Below are 19921 nucleotides of genomic sequence, written 5' to 3' on the forward strand. Positions count from 1 at the left end.
GACCAGCACTAGTCTGCTTTTCCTCATGCAGAACAGCCTGTGATTTCCTATTTGTCTACCCCTTCCCCTCCTCTCTCTCCCTCCCTCCCTTTCAAAGAAAAAAGGAGCACTGGTTCTTTTTATTGAAGATATTTTTTAAACAAACAAAAAAATTGAGCTTTTTTTTTTGTTGTTGTTTCCTTCCTTCCTAGTGGCATGACTGTGTGGAAATTCATGTCAGTAAATTTAGTTTTGTTTGCTAAGATGGAAATACAGTTCAAGAAAATGTATTTTTGAGAGAGACCAGAGACAGTTCATTTGTTCAGGAATGCCAGTATTGTTATTATTTGGTTGTTATTGGCAGGTTTTTCCCCCACAAGTGCAGAGTCTGCACCACTACAGCCCTGCAGCATCCCCACCCTGCACCGGGGAGGCTTTAGCTCTGGGTGCTTGGCTTGTTCTGTGAGTAAAGGAAATGGCTCATTCTCAAAACGTGGCCCCAGCTCAAGGTTTGGAAGCCAAGCATCCCTGAAGCTGTACAAGAGCACTGCAGGGGTCAGAGCCTCCCCCCAGGCCACAGAGGTCTCAGCCCAGGGAAGACCCTGCTGCCACCAGATAATCTAGCTGGGCTCTTGCTCCCATTCCTAGCACTTCAAAATAATTTATAAGCAAAACTTTACTTCTAAGACACCTCTGTATCCCATGGCCTTCCCCTCGCTGGCTTGCCTCGGTGTTATCCCAGAAAAGGGCACCGTAAGGTACCCTGAGACAGTACTTTTTGCCCCCACTTCAGAGGGGCTCCTTCTGCTTGGGATTCCACACCTAATTCAGGATTGTCTAACTGCACCCAAGCTCAGCTCCCCTCCTTACAGTAACACAAGAAGAAAGGCAACAGCAACCGGTAATTAGCTGGCTCCTGCTCACAGCGCACGAGCCAGAGTGCTTTGGCCAGCTTGGGTTTCAGATCCTGAAGCTTTTTTCAAGCATTACTGCAAGGACACTGTTCCCTCCCAAGCCTGGCTTGAATAATCCCATTCACCGCAAGGCTCGTGAGGCTTAAACGAGTTGTCAGCATCTTTGAATCTTTGCCTTCTTGGGAGACTTGGCTGCACCCTGTCAAGTGAAAGCCCCGAGCAAAGGATCCTGTGGGGATCCCTGCCTCCAGAGGAGCGCAGCCCTCAAAGGGGCTGGGAGCACGTTTCCAGTTGCTTTCATGTGGCTGCTTACTCCCCTCTAAACATCTCCAAGGTCTCTGTTGAATGTCTGCTGTCTGGCAAGCTGAAAAGCCAGTGGAAATGCTTGGTTTTCACCCTGGAACAGGGGAGCGGTGCCATTAAGAGATGTGACTGCAAATGCTCCTGCACTGCTCGTCACTGCTCCGGAGCAGCCTCAAACTCAGGGGCCCAGCTGGGTTCCCCCGACATGCTGCATCACCCCAGTTAAAGATTAGGAAAAGGAGGATTCTAAGTCGCAGGCTAAAAAACTGTTGTGAGGACAGACAGAATTTCCCCACCAGGTTCTAGTCACCTCCCAGAAAAAGCCTGATCCTGCAGGTCCCTTTCGTAAGGTCCTATTTGCACCTGAGGCTTGCTTTGCTACTTGTTCCGTCATCTCACCTCTTTGCTACTTGCTCCTTCCTTTATCTCACCCATTCCAAGCACCAGCTCCGAGCTCACTTCAAACCTCAACCGTTTCTAGAGCCAAGTGCTAACATCTCCCACCAATATCTGTAACCCCTGCCACCTCCAGGTCCAAGCCTCTGGAAAATTTCCTGTATTTGCAGCATTTCCACTCCTCCTGAGCCTCTCCAGCAAGTCACTGAAAATTCAGGCTGCCTTTCAGCCATCAAGCTAAAAGCAGAGCACACACAAGCAGGAAAGTGCCTGGGACTCCCTTTTAACACTGCCGCTGGCTAGTGGATTCCCTCCACCTCTCTTATTGATGGCTTGTCGCTGTATCAAGATTAACTGCTCCCAGCTGTTCCAAGGGGAGCAGCCTTCTGCAAGGCAGCAGGAATAGCAACAGGCCACCAGACCCTCTCGGAGACTGCCCTGACCTTCCCGGCTCCCAGCCAGCCGCAAGCCGAGGGAGCTCTTGGCTACAAGGGTCTCCTTCCATGGAGGGATGGAGTGCTACGAAATGCTAACCTCACCTGGGCCTAGCACACCTTTCTCCCTGTTCTGCTCCCCGAGATCAACAGCGTGAGGTTTTGGCGTTTTGTTGTGCCTGTTGTCCCCTGCTTCGTCTGTTACAGCCTGGGCAGCGCATTCTCACCTTTGCAGCAGCCTATGCTGTTGGCATTTCAAGGCCTGAGATGACAAGGTACGCATCACTGCCAAGCCAAACAAATGCTGCCAGGGTGGAAAGCTATGGCCCCAAAGCTGTGTTCTACCAACATATCTCCTCAGCCAGGTGAGGAAGACTACTACTGCCCACCCAGCCACCCCAGGACTTGGCCCAGCATCTTAAGATTTCACAGGTTGACTAGGAACAAGCCTGCGTGCACTGAGGTGTACCTACAAGCAGCTTCTCCCTTTCCGGTGGTCCAGGCACATTCAGTCCTCATCCATCTGGCCACCGACCGTCTGCCAAGCTCCCATGCAGTTCCACACCGCAAAAAGCAAAGTGCTGCGCACACACAGTTGAAATAAAAGTCAGAAACTGACAAAAATGTTTAATATTAGTTTTGAAGAAAAAAAGTGACCGTACTTGCTTAGATGAGAAAATAACAACTAAGTGTGTTTAAGTGAGCTCTCCTGCCAACCTGTCAGCCCAAAGCTGTGGCTCTCCACTGAGGCCCAAGCAGAGAGGCAGGCCTCCCCGCAGCTGCTCTCTCAGCGCGTGACAATGCAAACTCACTTGGGACACAATACACAATTGCCGTGGGAGCTGGCGTATGGAGGTTGCGCTCTGATCTGCGTTTGGCTGCTGCTCTCGGGCCATGGCACATATCAGCAGAACTGCAAGAGAAGGGAGTTTAAACCCCGATTAGAAAAACCGCACTGCCAAGGGGAGTTGCGGGTCATGCGTGTGCTGCCTAGAAGATAAGGATCCAGGTGATGGTCTTGTTTCTGAAGCTGGCAAGGGCTTGGGGATCCTGCAGAGGCAGGGCTCAGCCCCTGGAGCAGGGGCCAAACAGCTCCCCATTCGAATCTCTCAGTCGTGGCTCTTTGGCTCTTGGTAGCGGCACCATTTCTGCTCGCCATTGACTGGGAGATTTCTGCTCATCCCCAAGCTCTGTGCGCAGTGTCAAAGAGCAGTTTTAAAATCCTGAATGTCATCACCACCATCTCTCAGGGGGCAGAGGGAGCATGGAAAGCACTGTGAAGCTGGTCATGGCAGAAGAGGGGATGTGAGGAAGGAGGCAGGGAATACAAAAGTGAGACTTGACCCCAGCTGGTCTGCAGAGATGGGATGAACCCAGGAGCTCTTGCCTCTGTGCGGGGAGGAAAGATCACTTGCTAGAGCCAGTCAGCGTTTGGCAAGCACCTCTGAGGGCAGCAGCTAAGCGTCTGCAGCATCGTGGGTGCAGCTACCCTAACACCCCTCAGTGCCAGTAATATCCTTGGTGTGCTACCTTCCAGCGATTCCCACACTCGTTGCACACGACGAAGGTGGTCATGGGTTCATCGGAGCTGCGGGTCTGCACCTGGGGGACGACATGATGAGGGAAGTGAGAGCTGAGCATCACACATGGCCCCATGGCGGGAGTCACAGGGGGCTCCCTGTCCCTCTGGCCACCAGGGATTCATGCTGGGTTCACACTGTCAGAAATCAATGAAAGACCGAGGCTTGGGAGGGCAAAAGGACCTTCCCTGTGAAATGAGTCTGGTAATTGTTCTACACGCAGATAGAGACCTCGGCACACATCTCATGACCCCTCTTGAGCCTGGCACTACCTGGAGTGACATATTTTGGGGCAGCAGATTTCCCTCATCTGTTCTGCTGCCCATTCCTTGCAGGTGGCACCGGAGGTGGACATATCCACAGCCGGTGCCCTCCCTGTACTGTCCCCCAGCAAGTGATGCAGCCAGCAGCGAAACGACAAAACTCTCAGCCCATCAAGCACATGCTCCACAGCAACACATAGAAAAAGCACTCAAGCCATTCCCGCTCCCAGACCAGTCCTATGTCCTGGCCTCACAGGAACATGCTTTGGGTTACCAGGTTCTGCACATTTCCAGTCTGGTTTGTATTTAAGCCATTAAGGAACTCTGATATTTAACCCAGATGTGACTGCTGTTTCTGACCGGCTCTTGCCAGAAACACATACTTTGCTAAAAAAATCACATTTTCATGGCATTTGAATACCACAAGGCAGATCTACCCTGAAAATACTGGCGCTCCCTGCACAAGACAGACAGCAGAACTATGTCGAGGTGTAATTATGGTGATCTACATGTGTAATCACCCAATATGCAAGAGTCACAGTATTTGCATGATGCAAATTAAGCACGTTTTGCAAGTATGCTGGATAGCTAAATTCTGTAATTCTCACCCGATGTTACTGCCTGGCTTCCAACACTTTCATAAATGCCAATTCATCTACTTGGAACTTACAACATCTCAGTCACCAAATAGTGATTTCACTGGAAAACTAATAAAAATACAGAAAAACCTTCTGATATTTCTTTTTAGAAGACACTGTCATCACCTGCCCCAATTCCAGGCAGTCGGACAACAGTCCGCTACAGGTGGAGACAGAGCCGCATGTGCTGCTGAGGCAAGTGAGACAGCCCAGGTAGTGCTTCCAGCTGACTTACTGGGACGCACTCGCAGAGCGAGGCTGTTCGCCTGAGCCAGCCTGCGCAATGCAAGGCTGCTGCTGAGCCAAAGGAAAATCCCTGGTCAGCTGCCTGGCGCTCCCTCTCATCTGCGTTTGCATGTCAGGTCGAAGAAGACAAAGGAGTTTCACTCTGCACTTGCACACGCAGTTTGTGCGCACCCACTCAGTAGCAATCGCGTGGTTGCTGGTGCATTTTTGGGTATCTGCACATTCTAAAACACTGACTCACAGCAAAGGCACATTTATCTCCAGATGCCTGGCACGAACACGGGAACTAGAAAGCACTGGTAATGCACAAGGCTTCCAGCAGCTGTCCATTGAGAAGAAAAATCCCTTCTGCTTGCTCACGTCACTGCTTCATTTATTCTTTACATTTCACCTGCTTCATGCTATTGGATTTTAAATAAGCTGGGATTCGTCCAGCCACAGCTTATCATTCTTAATTTGTACTTTTAATACCATCAACATGCCTGCCTCAGTTTCTGCAGTCCCTTTCCTCTACACTACCCATTCCTTTCTCGTCCAAATCCCCACGTTCCCAGCACCTGCTTTCAATGTGCAGCTCTCCTGAGCTGCACAGCAAACAGCACTGCTGTACTTTTAAAAGCTTCCTTGGTGCTGCACAACCCCTACTCTTGTACAAATGAGCCAAAAGAAGTTACACAAGCTCCAAGGAAACATGTGCAAAAATGATTGTGCAAAAGCAGAGAGCCCCAAGCGCACAGAAAAGGTCTCTCCACCAGTGGCAAAATTTGTGCCATGCTGCAGGGCCTGTCACTGAACAGTAAGAGCTCGCGACCATGACTGATCATGTCCTGTGCAGAGGTCAACGGTGTGGAGGCTGCAGGAGCAGGAAGACTAACCTGGGTGTAGGTGCAGTTCTTCTTCTTGCATTTCCCACAGGTGAAGAGGTCAGTCTGCGTCCCTCCTGTCTTGGCCATCTGATGCTCCCGGATCGCTTCTTTTGTCATGGCTTTCCTGATCTCTTTCAGCTCATTACTGGCCATTTCCTTTCCAAAAAAAAAAAAGCAGTAAAATCACATCTGTCCAACTCTACCACCACACCCACTTCAGCAGAAAGTCAACAGGACAGGGTGGCCTAACAGATGGGTGTTCAGACAGAAAGCCTTTCATTCCCGGTTTCCGCTTCATACCTAGGCCCCCACGATGATCTGCAGGTCCAACAGACTACTGCCCACACTGCAAAGCCCATTGCTACCTTGCTCCCCACATGCTCTGGTAGCAGCTGCTGTGAAATCTGCAACTCCAGCAGCTGACCAGCCCTTTGCTTAAGCTAAACCAAAGGGCACATCCCCTGTAAGCAGCAAACCTCAGGCTTCCTCACCTCCGAGGTCATCACGGCGATCTGCTCAGGGGTAATTGCCCCACACAGCACATTCTTCTTCAGCTCAGGATTTTTGGAGTCCTTCAGATTAGAGATGCGGCTTCTCACTCGATTTTTGTATTTCATGTCGGTGTTCTTGACATCTTGGTATATGCGTACACGGCAGTCAAGGAGTCTACAATCAACCCTGAGGCCTTCAAGCACTTTCTACACCACTTGTGAATAGCAGGGAGTGTTACCCGCTGCCAGGACATGAGGGTGCTGGCAATCAACAGCAGCACCTGCTCTGGGAGGTTAATGCTGGATTTGAGAGCAGGCTTACACAATCCCAGAGTCCAGGGGCTTTCAGTTCTGGCTCTTTCACTGGGCTGAAAATAATCTTTATTTTCAATTACACTCAAGTTCTTCAACCTGCTCCTTCTCTCGGCAAGGTAGTCACAAAACCCTCCACTAAGATAGCCCAGCTGCACCTCCTACCCGCAGCCCCCAAACCAAGCAAACTCCTGCCTTATCTCAAAACAATATGCAACTTGATCCTCATTGCTCCATCCTTCCCACTGCTTTTGTCTCTATCGGCAGTCTCTGCAACACGGAGTTGTGTGCATTTGGAAGCAGGGCTGAGAAGAGCAGGAAACAGCATGTTGATGGGGACAAACTGTGAATTACAGTGCATTATGGTGCAAACAGGAAGGAAATAACTGTGTCCATCACAGTAGCAAAAGGTCTGCCCTGAGCTCCCCAGTACCACACTGGTCGCTCCTGAGTGACCCAGAACTCAGCCAAGCCAAGCTCGAACCAGACACAGAACCCTGACAAGCAGAGCTGCAGCAGAATATTTATGCAAAGAAAGACCATCCCATTTTTCCTCCGAGCATATTAATTTCATGGTCTGGAGGCATGCAGGCCCTCCAGGAAGCCCTCTACAGTAAGGATATATTCTTCAATCTGGGCTGCTATGTGCTCACAGTCAGCACCGATGGCAATATAGTCATCTGTAAGGCAAGAGAAACGTGGGGTCAATGACTTCCAACAAGGCAAGGGGTCCCCAGGCTCAGTATTTCTGAGATATAAATCTAGATGGTTTGCTACTTTGATTTATGTGCCCTTTCCATCAAATGGTATCTTGGCCTTTACTCTAGCTACCCTCTGACCCTTTTGAAAAGGGCAGTGATGAAAATGGACCAATCAAACCAGTCTGTCCCTTCTGCCTCTCTAGCAGACGGACCGTACTAGACAAAGCTAACACGAACCTTGGCCCCAGCACAGTTTTTCAATATATTTTTGTTTAGTTGAAATCAAACATACATAGGCAAGAATTGAGTCTCATCCGATGCTGGTTTCAAGAGAACTAGCTCTACTCAGATCAACTGTCCAGCAGGGCCCAAAAGCATGCAGCATTGAAATCACACCTTCATTTTTCTTCTCCCCTCAGGACTCTGCCACTCCCCTCTTTCACACACCAACTACACAGCATCGTATAGAGTGCAATAACCACTATGAGTTTGGACATTGGGTATGATAACCAACGTCATGAAGCAGGGAAGATGGGGCAGAACAGGGCTGACCTTAGCAGAAGACTCAAGGGGACTCCTTCCCAGACTTCATATGGAAAGAGTTTTTTGAATAGTTACACAAAGTATTTAATGCAGCATATATACATATATATATAAACACAGGCACACGCACACACAGGAAGGCTAGAAATAAAGACACTGTGAACTTCTCCAACTGCCATCTACATTCCTTGGCTCCAAGGTAATAAAACTGCAGCGCTTAGACCCCAGTTTTCCAAAAGGACCTGCAATTTGGACACAAGTATGTGTTTAGCTTGAGGTGTTTAAAATCTGATTTCAAGAGACGCTGAGCACCTGCAGTCGCCTCTCATTTTAGATGGCTCAGTCTGAGAGCAAGAGAGACGTATTCCACCCCAGACCCACAGGGGACCACAGTATTTAAAAGGCTCCAGTCCGCAAAGGCAGGGGAGGCCAAGAGCAGATGGTGACTGGCATAAGCACCATTACTGACGCATTCCACGTACTGAGTTACAGCTTCATTTTGCACCCCCAGGGTAAGCAGAGATGACAGCTTCACTTTACAGCAATCAGACAAGTCTGAGCACTAGAAAGGGAAGCAAATATCTGCACACCTGAAGGTTAAACTTCTGGCCAGACCACCCCAGGCTGCAGAGCAGAAGACCCCACATAACCAACCCTGTGTTCTTAACAGCCATCATCTGACACATTGCTGTGCCTCTGGTTCAAGCCAGGTCCGTGTACAAGTGTCTAAAAATGCTGCAATGCCAGCCAGGTTGTCAAAGGGGTGACCAGTGGCCAGGCTGAGCTGATGGCAGTAATCCTTTGACAAGGCTGCTCCAGAAGAGCTTATCAAGAGGAGTCGGTGCTGACCCACACTCACAGGTCTCTGTCAGAACACACCAGGAGCTGTGAAGCACTTCAGGCAATGCAGGGCTTCCCCCAGCACTTACCATCAGCCTGTAGAGCTGTTGTCAGCATTTCTCTGCATTTGTTGCGGACAGCATCGCAGGTGATGGGTGCCGGAGGGAAGGTGGTGATTTTGGGGGTGGTTGGAGTCTTCGGAGCCTCCTGCCTTTTGTTGGAGCTAAAAGAGAAACTTCACCTGTCAGAATGTCTCAGTTCAGGTCACTGAGAGGGGATCAGCAGGTATGTGGCCAAGCATCCTGTTAATCACAATACAAAACCAGTCAGAGGAAAACAGTGCAAAGGCACTTGGCCCCATGTCAGCGTACAGCGCAATACAGCAACTAACACCAGCCCAGATACGCTCTCTCCTGTGGACTCTGCTGGCTGTAAATGGAGTTTCATCCGTGTAGCAGGCATGCCAACCAACTTCTGTTATTAACACATATCGCAACTGCTGCACCGCTGGCCATCAAGCGACAATATTACAAAGCCATTGGACACCACTGGTAACTCAAATACACTCAGGACTTCCTGAGACCATCAGCACTCTTGGTCTGTAGCATAGTGCACAGATGCATGGTGCTTCATTCCTCTCTCACTTCACAAGACACCAAGTCCATAACCGCTCTTGGCAGAAAGGGAGCAGAAGCCACCACTAAAGTTACTCTCAGCTGGTTCCTCATCTCTCATCCTCTACTGCCAAGATATCAGTAGTAGGAAAGAACAGCTAAGCAAAAAACCCCACTCTAGCTTTCTGTATCCGATAAGGAGTGCAGCATGCTGCCTTCTGGGGCAGAAATCAGAGAAGCCCACACTAGACCCTCCAGAAGAAGGAGCTGCCGTGCTAAGGAAAAGAAAGAAAACGTCTCCTTCAGCTCTGATATTAAAAAACCAAAGCATGACACATAAGAGGATCTTCCTTTTTCCTGTAATCTGGACAAGACACTCTGGTTACTCATCTCAGAGAAGCACCCCTACACAATCACACATGGCTTGCACAGGTGCCAGGTTAGCACAGGACTAATAAATACCGCTTCACTCACAAAAATAACTTCGTTTCCACCTGCAAGCAATCATGGGCACAGCCAAGGGAATGCAAACACCTGCCTGCTGTGGCTGACTCAGTCAGGTCACCCACCAGGGGAGCCAGCTGCAGAGAGGGAAGGCACAGAATCGCTGCCCAGACCTGCCTGCACAAGCGCCACATGATGTGGGCAGGCTGAATCACCACACAGGCTGGGCTTGCGCACACCACAGAGGTTTGCATGCCACAGAAGTAACTTCACTGAGCACTTCAGCTGGGTGTACACCCACAGTGCTGAAATGTCTTGCCTATAAAGCCTAACATCTGTGCACAGAGTTAGTTAGCCCTGAAATATTGTTAGTAAAAGATTTGGGCTATTATGATTCCCAGATGATTTTATAGAGCTTTCCGCCTGCCTTAAATCTAGACAGCAAAACAGCAATTTTCAGCTGAGACTGCTCTGACTTTGGTGTTTGGGCCATAAAACACACTGTATTTATGGCCAATGCCTGGTAGCATTAACGCAATGGGACACAAAGGGAAAAAAAAACCAGAAGAGAAATGCTGGTATTTCACAGATACCATCCTGGCAACATCTTGAAGATCCAAGTGGCTTGACAATCGCTGTTAAACTGGGTCACTACTGCCAGTTCTTTGCCACCAAAACCAAATCTGTTATGACCAGGCACTTCCACCACACTGTCCTGGAAGGGATTAGTCAGCCCACAGAAAAACAGTGCTAAGCTAGAAACGTTCTGAGTTTGCTGCTGCACAAACTGAGCCAGACAACTTCAGGGACTTACCCTGGGAGACCCTGCTGCTGCTAAGTTCAAATCCAGTCTGGCTTGCAGATCATCATTAGGGCTACTGGATTTCTGCAGTTCAAAAACCTCGCCAGGCCCCTTTAAGAAGCATCCACCAGTGCACCTTCAGCAAATTGTTCAGGTCAAACCACAGCAGAAGATTAATTTCTTGCTCAGACGAAATAGATGCACTCTATGGGGGAGATTATATTGCGAGCTTACTGTGTTTTAACCAGTAGCTGAATAAAAACACTTTTTACTAGCTAGTTTTACTGGTCAGCACTGCAAGAGGCTGTTAAGGAACAGATTTGTGTCCTAACAGCTCAAAACATTCAATAGGATTTACACTGCATATATTAAAAAAAAAATAATAATTAGCTTTTAAATAATCAAATAGATGATGGTCTTCTCTTAGCTGGGACACATAAATCACCATCAGGTACTTTTGTGCTTAAGCAGCTATGTGCAGATCATAGGCAGCACACATGGGGGGTATATAGCAAAGCATACACAACTCAGGAATAACTCATCTAAAAGTCACAGCCGATCATATTGCATAAAACTGTTTGGAAAAATGAGACTTCCCAAATGACAAAGACAAGAAGCCTAGAAAACATACCTGCAATAAAAGGAAAGAAGGAATTGGAATGGTTTGCAGCAGAGAAGACTTAGAGGAGAAAAGTCCCGAAATACTGGAAACTTGTTACGAAGGAAGACAGTGGAAAAAAATCCTCCATACTTGCTAAAGACAAAAGCATGAAGAAATGGCCTTACCAAGACAGGTTTTGATTGAGAGCAAGTTTCAGATTGTAAAGGTGAGTCATGAATTAGAAGATACGGCCAAGGGCAGCTGTGAAAATGTCTTACCCTGAGGTTTTTTCAGGGCTGTCAAAGAGCAGCTTCAACAAAAGCCTGTCAGGGACAGCTTGGGCAGAGGTTGTGTTGTCCTGGGAAGGGGCAGCAGGAGAAGCTTTCCTGACAGCTCTTCTAGCTTTAATTTTTGTCTCATTTTGCAAGTAACAGTGACACTAAAGTCTCCCAGAGCAAAACAATGCATGTGAACGCCCAACAGCGACCTTCACCGCATTCAATACTTAAAAGCTAGGTCTTTAAACTAGTATTTGCACAGGTAATACTTAATTTTTCAGGAAGGTTCAATCTGCAGATTTCATTGACTTTAAACATTTAGATGTCTATTCCCTGGACATGGAAAGAAAGCTAGGCAAGATGCATGGTTAATCCACTTCCGTTAGCTAATGAGTAAAGACATACTCACCTACATCCACATACATGTCACACCTGCCCTGAGATGACAACTGATCACTCAGGAATTAGATGAAACAGACTTCTCAGCCATGCCAAGGACCATACGGACAGTTATTTATTAAGCTTTAAAGTTAGCTTTTAATTAGAATAGTTGGGAAACAGCTCAAACACACCTAGAAGACTGATTTAAGGAAATCCTGTTCCTCTTAAACAGGAGAAAGCGCTTGTAAATCTATCCAGGCAACAAAAGTTTATACATAAGAAAGGCTATGCTGGAACAAAATGGTGGCAAAGCAAGAGCCAGGGACTGCAAGCAGAACTCAAGGCTGCAGGAAGAAAATCCCACAGAAGAGCTGAATTCAGGCCACAGATCTAAAACCACCTAATAAAGGCAGTTTAGAGAATCCTGGAAGAGCAAAAGCTCATGCTGCCAGAGACAGAGAAAAAGACATTAGTCCACTAGAATGTACTATGCTAATCGTCTAAAAGACTACAGCACAACAGAATATGCTTTGGATTAAAGTAATGCAGCATGTAACTTCACAGGTGCCAGCTCCACGCTGGCTGGCTCGGAGCCTTCAGGTCTTGCAGTGCTAGCTCTCTAGTCACTACAGAGGGATTTCTACATGTGTGCTCCAGAAAGCAACACAAATCTCAGGCCAAGAGCTAATCAAGTACTTCTCCCTGACAGAAAAAGGCGGCCCAGCCAAAATCTATCAGACTAAGTGGCTGAAATATCTGAATACAAGCTGATCTCTTTGGTGTCTTGAGAGCAGCCTCATCTGAACCAGCTATCACACACTGAGCAGCTAGTCAGGCTCCCTTCATCACAGCCTGTGCTTCAAAGAACAAAGACGTTCACTGCTAATAAATTGGGGGTTTTGTGTCAAGGCAGATTAGTAGTTTATTTTGCAGCACTGAAGAGTAAGCATTCCTGTCTCTGTAAAGATAGCCTGGCTGAACAGACTAAAACCAGGAGCTTGCCACTTCTGCTGGTCTGTGCTACACTAATTCATTTGCTTCTGTTTATCCTTCACAGCCAAGGGGATGCTTTGCCATTCAGAAGATGGAGGCTGAATACATGTAGAAAGCATCAAGGAGGAAAAACACCTTGCAGTATCTGCAGCACAGCAAGGCACAGGTGAGCATTAGCAGCACAAACCAGAAAACTCCACTCCACATACCCCATCATAACTGTCTGACAAAGCAAGGAGACAGAGGACTTTTGCCTCTCTACCTACAACCAGGATCCTATTCCAAGTGAAATTACTACAAGCCTCAGCCTTCAATCCAGATGTCCTAGCAAGCCCAGCTCCTTTTGCTCATGAAGTATCTATTGCCACTGTGCCCAGGGAATGTCACACACTTCCTTGCCCCCAGGCTCTGCATTCCACACAAGGTCAATTTTCCAAAGGTTCAATCAGAAGCTTCCCTTTTTCTTTCTGCATATACTACTTCCTGGCTTGAGCAGTACCAGCCAAGTCAGTACCACTCGCCTTCTTTCCCCCCCAGGAAGAGCCAAGTACTTCCAGAAAGGCTTCTGCTCTTACCCTGGAGGGAAATCTGCCTCCCTTTACCAGTAAGGACATGCACAAAGGCTCTTACCCATGACTGGCTCAGTTCCTACCCTCATCAGCCCTACAACAGATCCTTCCTACATCCACACTCTGGGGAAGGCAGGCCCAGTCTGCACTTTAGAGTATAAGGATCATGAAGAGAAGATATTTGCATCACAAGACTGACGATATTGCTCAGACCAACTCTCTCAGCTTACACAGCAAACTCTTCTCCACTATGACTGACTGCTCTTTGGCCTCTCTAACCCTCTTCTCTCAATGGGACAAAAGGAAACAGCAGCTGAGAGACTCCATCCTACTGGTTCTACCCCCATACCACTGACACACCAGACTGCCACGGGTTGTATCATACACAGATCCAGACAGCCCTAGCTCCCGTGTTGCACTGCGTCACTACAAGACTCAATTCTGGCTGTGAAGTTCTCTAGTACTTTCATTGCAACACTTAGAAAATCCTTTTTCACAAACTTTAGGAAATGCGATAACAAAGATGCAAGTCAGTTAAAGTTACATAGCTCAGCATCAGTAGCCTTCTCCACCAGCAGCTCTGTGTAGAGCTGCAAAGGCTCACACCAAAGCGTCAAGCCTTGAAAGATCTCAGCAAAAAAGGAAAAGGTACAGCAAAGGGTACAGTGACAAGAAAGTGACCAAGGACAGGCTGCAAGCATAGAAGAGAGCCTGCAAACCAGCAGGACTATAGCCTTAATACTCTAAATCTTCTGGCAAACTTGGAAGGTTGGCTAGATCACTTAAGGGGCAAACCTATGAAGCACACACCCTCCTGGGATCTGAGAGAAGTCTCTGTCTCTGGAACAAAGCTTTAAATCATATTTGCCCCCTCGCCTTTGATCACTGCCTCTGCTCAACGGCTTGTCAAGCGCAGTCGCTCAGTCACAGACAGCGGAAACTGGATGCCACATTCAAGACATGGCAAGGAGCAAGCATGCAGCAGACCTGCCAGACGGGTGGACATCAGTCCAGACTGAAAAGAGGACTTCTGCTGGGACTTGTCAAGGACAAAGGAATGGAAGTTTTGCTATAGTGATATATCAATCAATCCCATCCATCGCTTGATATTGCAAAGGCCAAAAATAATCTTCATTCTAAGGAATTCAAAGTTAGAAATAAGCAAAAATATATTAAAAATGCAACACAAAAAAAGAGGAATGTTTTACTAATAGAAAAACCAACGCATAACCAAGAGTAGAAAAACATGAAATAAGACATGAATGAAATAAACTTAGTAAAGCCACTGTATTTTGTAGATTGTATTTCTGTATTACAGTATTAAAAACACCAGAGATCATCCGTGTGAAGAGGTCTGCACTTCTGGTGTTTCTGACCAAGAATTTGACTGCACAAAATTCACAACTCAGACACGTAGAATTAATGTAAGGTGCCTTAAAAAAAATGCAAATTCTGTAACAGTATCGACTTTGGTTGAAAGGAAGCATTACCTTTGGTCCCTTGAGTTACCAGTCTCCTTTGAGGAAGATGTTGGCAAGGACAGGCTTTTCTTTTTCTCCTCACTTTTCTCCTCAGAAGCATCTATATTCAAAAGAAAAGAAACAGATGCTAAAGGCTTCAGAACTGGTCTTTATGCTACAACCCTGCATAAAATAATCAATGCCTTAACACAACACAGTGTTTGTCTAAGGCAAGTTATTATTCTCCAAAAAGAATGAGGAGAAAGAATGCCTTTACAGTCTTCTATGCTTTCCAACAGACCTTTTGCTTGCCTCTAAGTAGAAACTAATTCAAACAAAAGCTTTCCTCACCAAACTAAAGAGCAATCACCTTCCCTTCCTGGGAGATAAGCTTCCTCACAAGACATGCCTCATCACAAAAGTTTCTTTCACGGACACCCTGGCTGCTGAGTACAGATTAGATCAAGTTCTCTAAAGCACCACTAAAAGCAGCTTTTCCAGCAAAACACCACCTGAAGGGCCAGCACAGGCTAGTCCTCCTGGGAGTACAACTTCTAGTCTTTCCCAAGTGCTGCTGAAAGCTGAAAGCCAATAGCACAACCCTTGGGAGGACTTCCATTCCACTGTAGAGCAAGCCTGACCCAGAGGTAAACTGTCTCAGCCTAGTCAATACACATCAACCCTCGTCGGACTGAAGTTCCAGCCAGGACAGGAAAACAGTGCTTCTAACACTCATTTTGCCTATCAAGCAACCGGGAGCCTGCGGGTGAAGGCTAGAGCCACCTGCACATTTCACTTCGCCTCAAACACCACACGGCTCTCGGTCTTTTTACACACAACTGCCCAAAAGATCTATTTAAAACATAAGGAGTGTTTGACTTTCACATTGGGATACTTTGCCACTAGCACAGAATGGGAGGCACACAGTCTTGCTAGCAGGACACAGAGCTGCCTTCCCAATCTCAGCGCTGCAGATGCTTCGTTCTTTTATCACAAAGATAACCACTGAAATTTTATCTGTAATCCCTCCATCTGTAATTTTGACATTTGTCTGTGCTGTATCAGCATTAAGACTTCTCAGACAGCTACAAGCTTCTGCTTGTCAGCGTCCATCACCACGAAAGCCTCCCCAGCAGGAAACAGTCCAGGTGAATTTGTCTACAAGGTGTTAAACTAAGGTCCTTCTATAACTCATCACCCAAAATGCATTCAAGCATTTCTCTTTCCAAGTCACTGCATAAGGTCGACAGCGTATGCTGTACTAACAGCACACAGCACACAAGCGGGGCGGAGGGTTCAGAGCACAGATTTTTTTCTACAAATGACATTAATTATATGAACAGGTGTGCGTTAAGAATAGTCCCAAAGCTTTCAATGCTCTTTCAAGGATGCGCTAGCTAAAATGGAGCTAAATCTAGGCGAATGCATGGTAGGAAACCAAGACAGAGTGTAATTGTAAAGGCTGATTAGCTAGAATATTCTATTCAGATCAATAGATAAGCTCTCCCTAGAAACCCTGCCTCCTGCTGAAGCCAGCTCCTTCACAAGTCAAATCTGACAGGCACATGCTGTTTTTCTTACCTAGAAGTTTTTTCCAAGATTTGATGAGGGATTTGGCAAGTGATATCACTTCTTCATCTGTGCTCTGCTTTCTCAGTGCATTTACTGACATCCCAATGCGGGTGGACTGGAAGTGAACATTCAAATGAATCATTCAAGTACAGATTCGTCATTTTTTACTAACTGAAATTGGCAAGAAGCATGATGAAGTCAAAGCAATGACCAAGATATGAAGTAACTAAGGACTTTCAGAATTATTTTCTCCTTACAGTTTGGAAGAGCAAGATGACACTCTCCAGCTTACTCAAACTGATCAGATGCTAGACGTTCAGTCACCCACAAATACCTTCTCTACACACTTATAAGTGACATTCAAACTTAAAGTGAAAAAATCCAGGATATGTATCTTAATCTGAATTGCAATTCTGTTCACAACTCCCCAGTGTCCCGAATATCACCATTACAAAGACTTAAAGAACGCCTCCCCGTGTGACTGCCCTTTGTGTTTGCTACTTTAATCTGGTCTTCCCTCTTTTTGAGGCCTAAGAAAGGATTTGAGTATTTACCCACATCTGCCACATGAGCTGTGCACAAGTTGCAGGCAGAAAGTTTTGTGGTAGCCCAGAACTATTGAATTGCCAGTTCCAAACCCGGGTTCAGTACTATTTTCTGGACTTAACATTTATTTCGATGCATTGAGTGGGCAAGTAGTAAGGGTTAATTTATTAAGTTTACTTAGATATTCTGAACTCATCCACATGCAGACTTCAGCTTTTTACCCTAACTGTGCAACTCACCTGCAGTAAATCCAAAGTCATAGGCATACTCTTCAGTTCTTTCAGTAAATCCATTGCACCATCCTGGAGAGGAAAAGAGAAACAGAATGAGTGCCCCAGCTTTTAGTAAAGAAATAAAAAAGCTTGGGAATAAATTCAGAAAGTTAAATTCAAAGGGGAAAAGCACCAACAAGCCTTCCCTAAAGCATCAGCAAGATTACCACTGGGATTGCTGTTCTGGCCAGACGGTAGATCCTATGATTCAGAGGCACTTGAGGTATTGGAATGGGGAAAACAGAAGAGAACTGGAATGCTACAGATCTTTGCTGGTGTATGGTACAACTGCAGCACTAGTTTATTATCCTTACCTGGCAAGCTTAACATTTTTAACACCTGAAAAATATACTCTTGAATCACAGCTGTCCCCTCAGCACACCCCTGGGCTTGCAGGAGTAATCGTACTATCAAGCTCACTCTTTTAGGAGCCCTGATCAATGATATTAGCTCACAAGAACAATTTAGCATAGCTGCAGGAACCTCAGTCCCCCACCGAAAGCTCAGAATCACCGTCCAGGGCCAGAGCTCAAAGTATCCTCTTTCTACAGCATGAAAAACAACGTAGCTGTTTCCTAGTTTCCATATTAATATCCCACTCTGCTCAGGAGACGAGCCCATAGCAGGAGCAAAGCAATCAAGCAGTGATGCTGAAGAGCTGCTCATTTGAAACTCCTTTAAGTTTCCTTGCATCAGCTCTGCATCCCAGAACACAGACCCAGAAAAAAAAAAATCTTCACTAGGCAGTCTGTAAATACCTAAAATTGCTAGTCACTCAGAGAAATGGCAGGGATAGAAGCACTAGTCTCCCTTCAGCACATCACAGCTTGGAGTATGCCTGTCTTCATTCAGCTGGCTCCTTCCTCCCATCCCCCTCCTATCAAACAAGGCCTTCTAGTGTTCACATTTAACAGCTCATTTAAAACACCAACCACTCCAAGCCCATTTGCAGCACAAGACCTACAAAGCCTACGACTGTATAGAAGGGAAGCAGCCTGCACTGCCAGACCCTGTCCTCAGTCTCAGTCCTCCCTATGCAGAAGGGCCGTTTCCGACTCATTGCAGGAAACAATCCAGCTGCCAGTGCCACCCTACAGAACAGATGCTGAGAAAGCCAAATCAAAGCAGAGTCAAAGCTTTCAGTGTGCGCACAAGCAACTCACACCAGCACAAACCACACGTTACCGTACGAGGGACTTCCCACTCAGGCAGTTTCACACCTTTCCGTTCCTCCAACAGCCAAACGGGCTCCATTAAATCCAGCCCTTAACATAAAAAATGACTGGGTGATTCCTGTCTCCGTTATCAGAAATGGCGCCACTTGGCACAATGGCAGCCAGTGAGGATCCATGCAAAAACTAGAGCAACAAACTGGTACTCCAGGCAACAATCCTGCAGGAAGAGTTCGCAAATTAGCTGATAACAATAAACACACTACAGTTCAGTACCGTATAAAATGCCAGCTGAGAGGAAACATTGCATACCGCTCATTTAAGAAGCTGCCTCTTTCTCAATGAAGCTTGGAAGCAAATTCTGCAAAGTTGCTCCTTTCCTATTTCAACAATGGCGTTGAAAACCTGCCATCAATGGGAACAGACATCACAGGCTGCGGTTTAGCCCAAACACTTTCCTGGGTTGTTACAACAGCTACACAAGCGCCAGCCTTCACCGCCATCCACGGGTGGCACAGCCAGTCCAGCATCCAGAAGTTCATGTGACAATCAAACCCAGGATCCCAGCACCCAAATACCATGTTCCCCTAACCCCTTCCCCTCCGCGGTCCCCCCCACAGCCCCAAAAGCCCTCTCATCCACCCCAAACACAGATACACAGCCTACCTCCATCACAAACCCTCGTCACCCAGCTTGCTGCTACGAGCACCAGCTGACACATCCCATTAGGCACAGAAACAGTTGCTGCTGCCCCCAGCCCAGTTACAGCACGCCCTGCAAGCCCCCCGGCGTGCTAGGGCAGCCCCCCACAGGCCACAGAAGAGTGAGCAGAAGGTGCTCGCATGGGACGGAGCTGCAGGAGGCAAATACAGAAGCACTGGGGTTTTCCCCAAGAGCACAACCCAGTCCCAGGGCAGTACTGGGGGGGATGCGCAAGGATCCCCCTCCCCAAGAGCTCCCAACAGGACAGGGGAGGAGGGCTGGAGGAGAACACCCCAGCAGGCAGCACAGGGGGAACCCCAAGGTGCTGACTGTGGGGCTGGGGGGCATGAGGCCTGAGGGGGGGACACAGCGTGGGGAGGGAGGGGGCCCCACAGGCCGGAACACGGAGCTGCCCCCCCCAGCAACGGGCGGTGGGATGGGACTGGGTGAATCCCAAACCACGGCAAGGGGGAACGGGGAGGGAGCCCACCCCGCTGCACGCAGGTCTGGGGGACGGACCCCCACCTTGATGGGCGGCCGGGGCTGCTGCTGCACCACCACCATAACGGGGAGGGGGGGGCCGCACAGAGAGAGGCCCCCAAAATGGGGGAGGCCTCCTCCCAACGGGCACTGAGGGAGGAGCGGCGAGGGCCTACCGCACGGCAGCGGGGACGGGGACCCCGCACAGAGGGAGGGTCCGGCCGCCAGAGCAGACACCGGGGCAGAGGGGAGGCCCCCTCGCCCCCACGGAGCTGCGGGGGCCCGGCCGCCGCCACTCACCGCGCTCTTCTTGGCCACCATCTTGTCCAGCCGCCTGGCGATGCGCACGATCTCCTCCTCCCCGCCCATTGCGCCGCTCCCCGCGGCGGCCGGTCCCGGGGGCTGGACGGGGGCTGGCGGCGGTGCCCGGTGCCCACCACAGCCCCCGGTACCGCAGTCAGGGCGGGCGGCGCGCGGGGCACGACGGGATTCGTAGTCCTCCGGCCGCCCGCCCCCCTCTTCCCGGCTG

General features: G+C 48.2%; 1 protein-coding gene across 5 annotated transcripts; it reads right to left on the reverse strand.

The window, feature by feature from the left end:
• Positions 1–2621: 2621 nt before the first annotated feature.
• Positions 2622–19898, reverse strand: TCEA2 (transcription elongation factor A2). Of its 5 annotated transcripts, none has more exons than XM_055721765.1 (12): positions 19693–19748; positions 18523–18615; positions 18259–18430; positions 17006–17068; positions 16230–16335; positions 14679–14769; positions 8596–8729; positions 7046–7102; positions 6111–6265; positions 5629–5775; positions 3557–3628; positions 2622–2939 (listed from the first exon to the last, which is right to left on the reverse strand). In XM_055721765.1, exons 4-12 carry the CDS (start codon positions 17057–17059, stop codon positions 2931–2933), a joined length of 825 nt encoding a protein of 274 aa, XP_055577740.1. In that variant the 5' UTR covers positions 17060–17068; positions 18259–18430; positions 18523–18615; positions 19693–19748; the 3' UTR covers positions 2622–2930. The 5 variants fall into 5 exon arrangements, with proteins under 5 accessions (XP_055577740.1, XP_055577738.1, XP_055577739.1 ...); XM_055721763.1 differs by having other exon boundaries at positions 18224–18430; XM_055721764.1 differs by lacking the exon at positions 18523–18615 and having other exon boundaries at positions 18224–18430; positions 19693–19830.
• Between the last annotated feature and the right edge of the window lie 23 nt (positions 19899–19921).

The sequence above is a fragment of the Falco cherrug genome, chromosome 10 (genome assembly GCF_023634085.1).
Source record: "Falco cherrug isolate bFalChe1 chromosome 10, bFalChe1.pri, whole genome shotgun sequence".
In the NCBI taxonomy this organism is placed as follows: Eukaryota; Metazoa; Chordata; class Aves; order Falconiformes; family Falconidae; genus Falco; species Falco cherrug.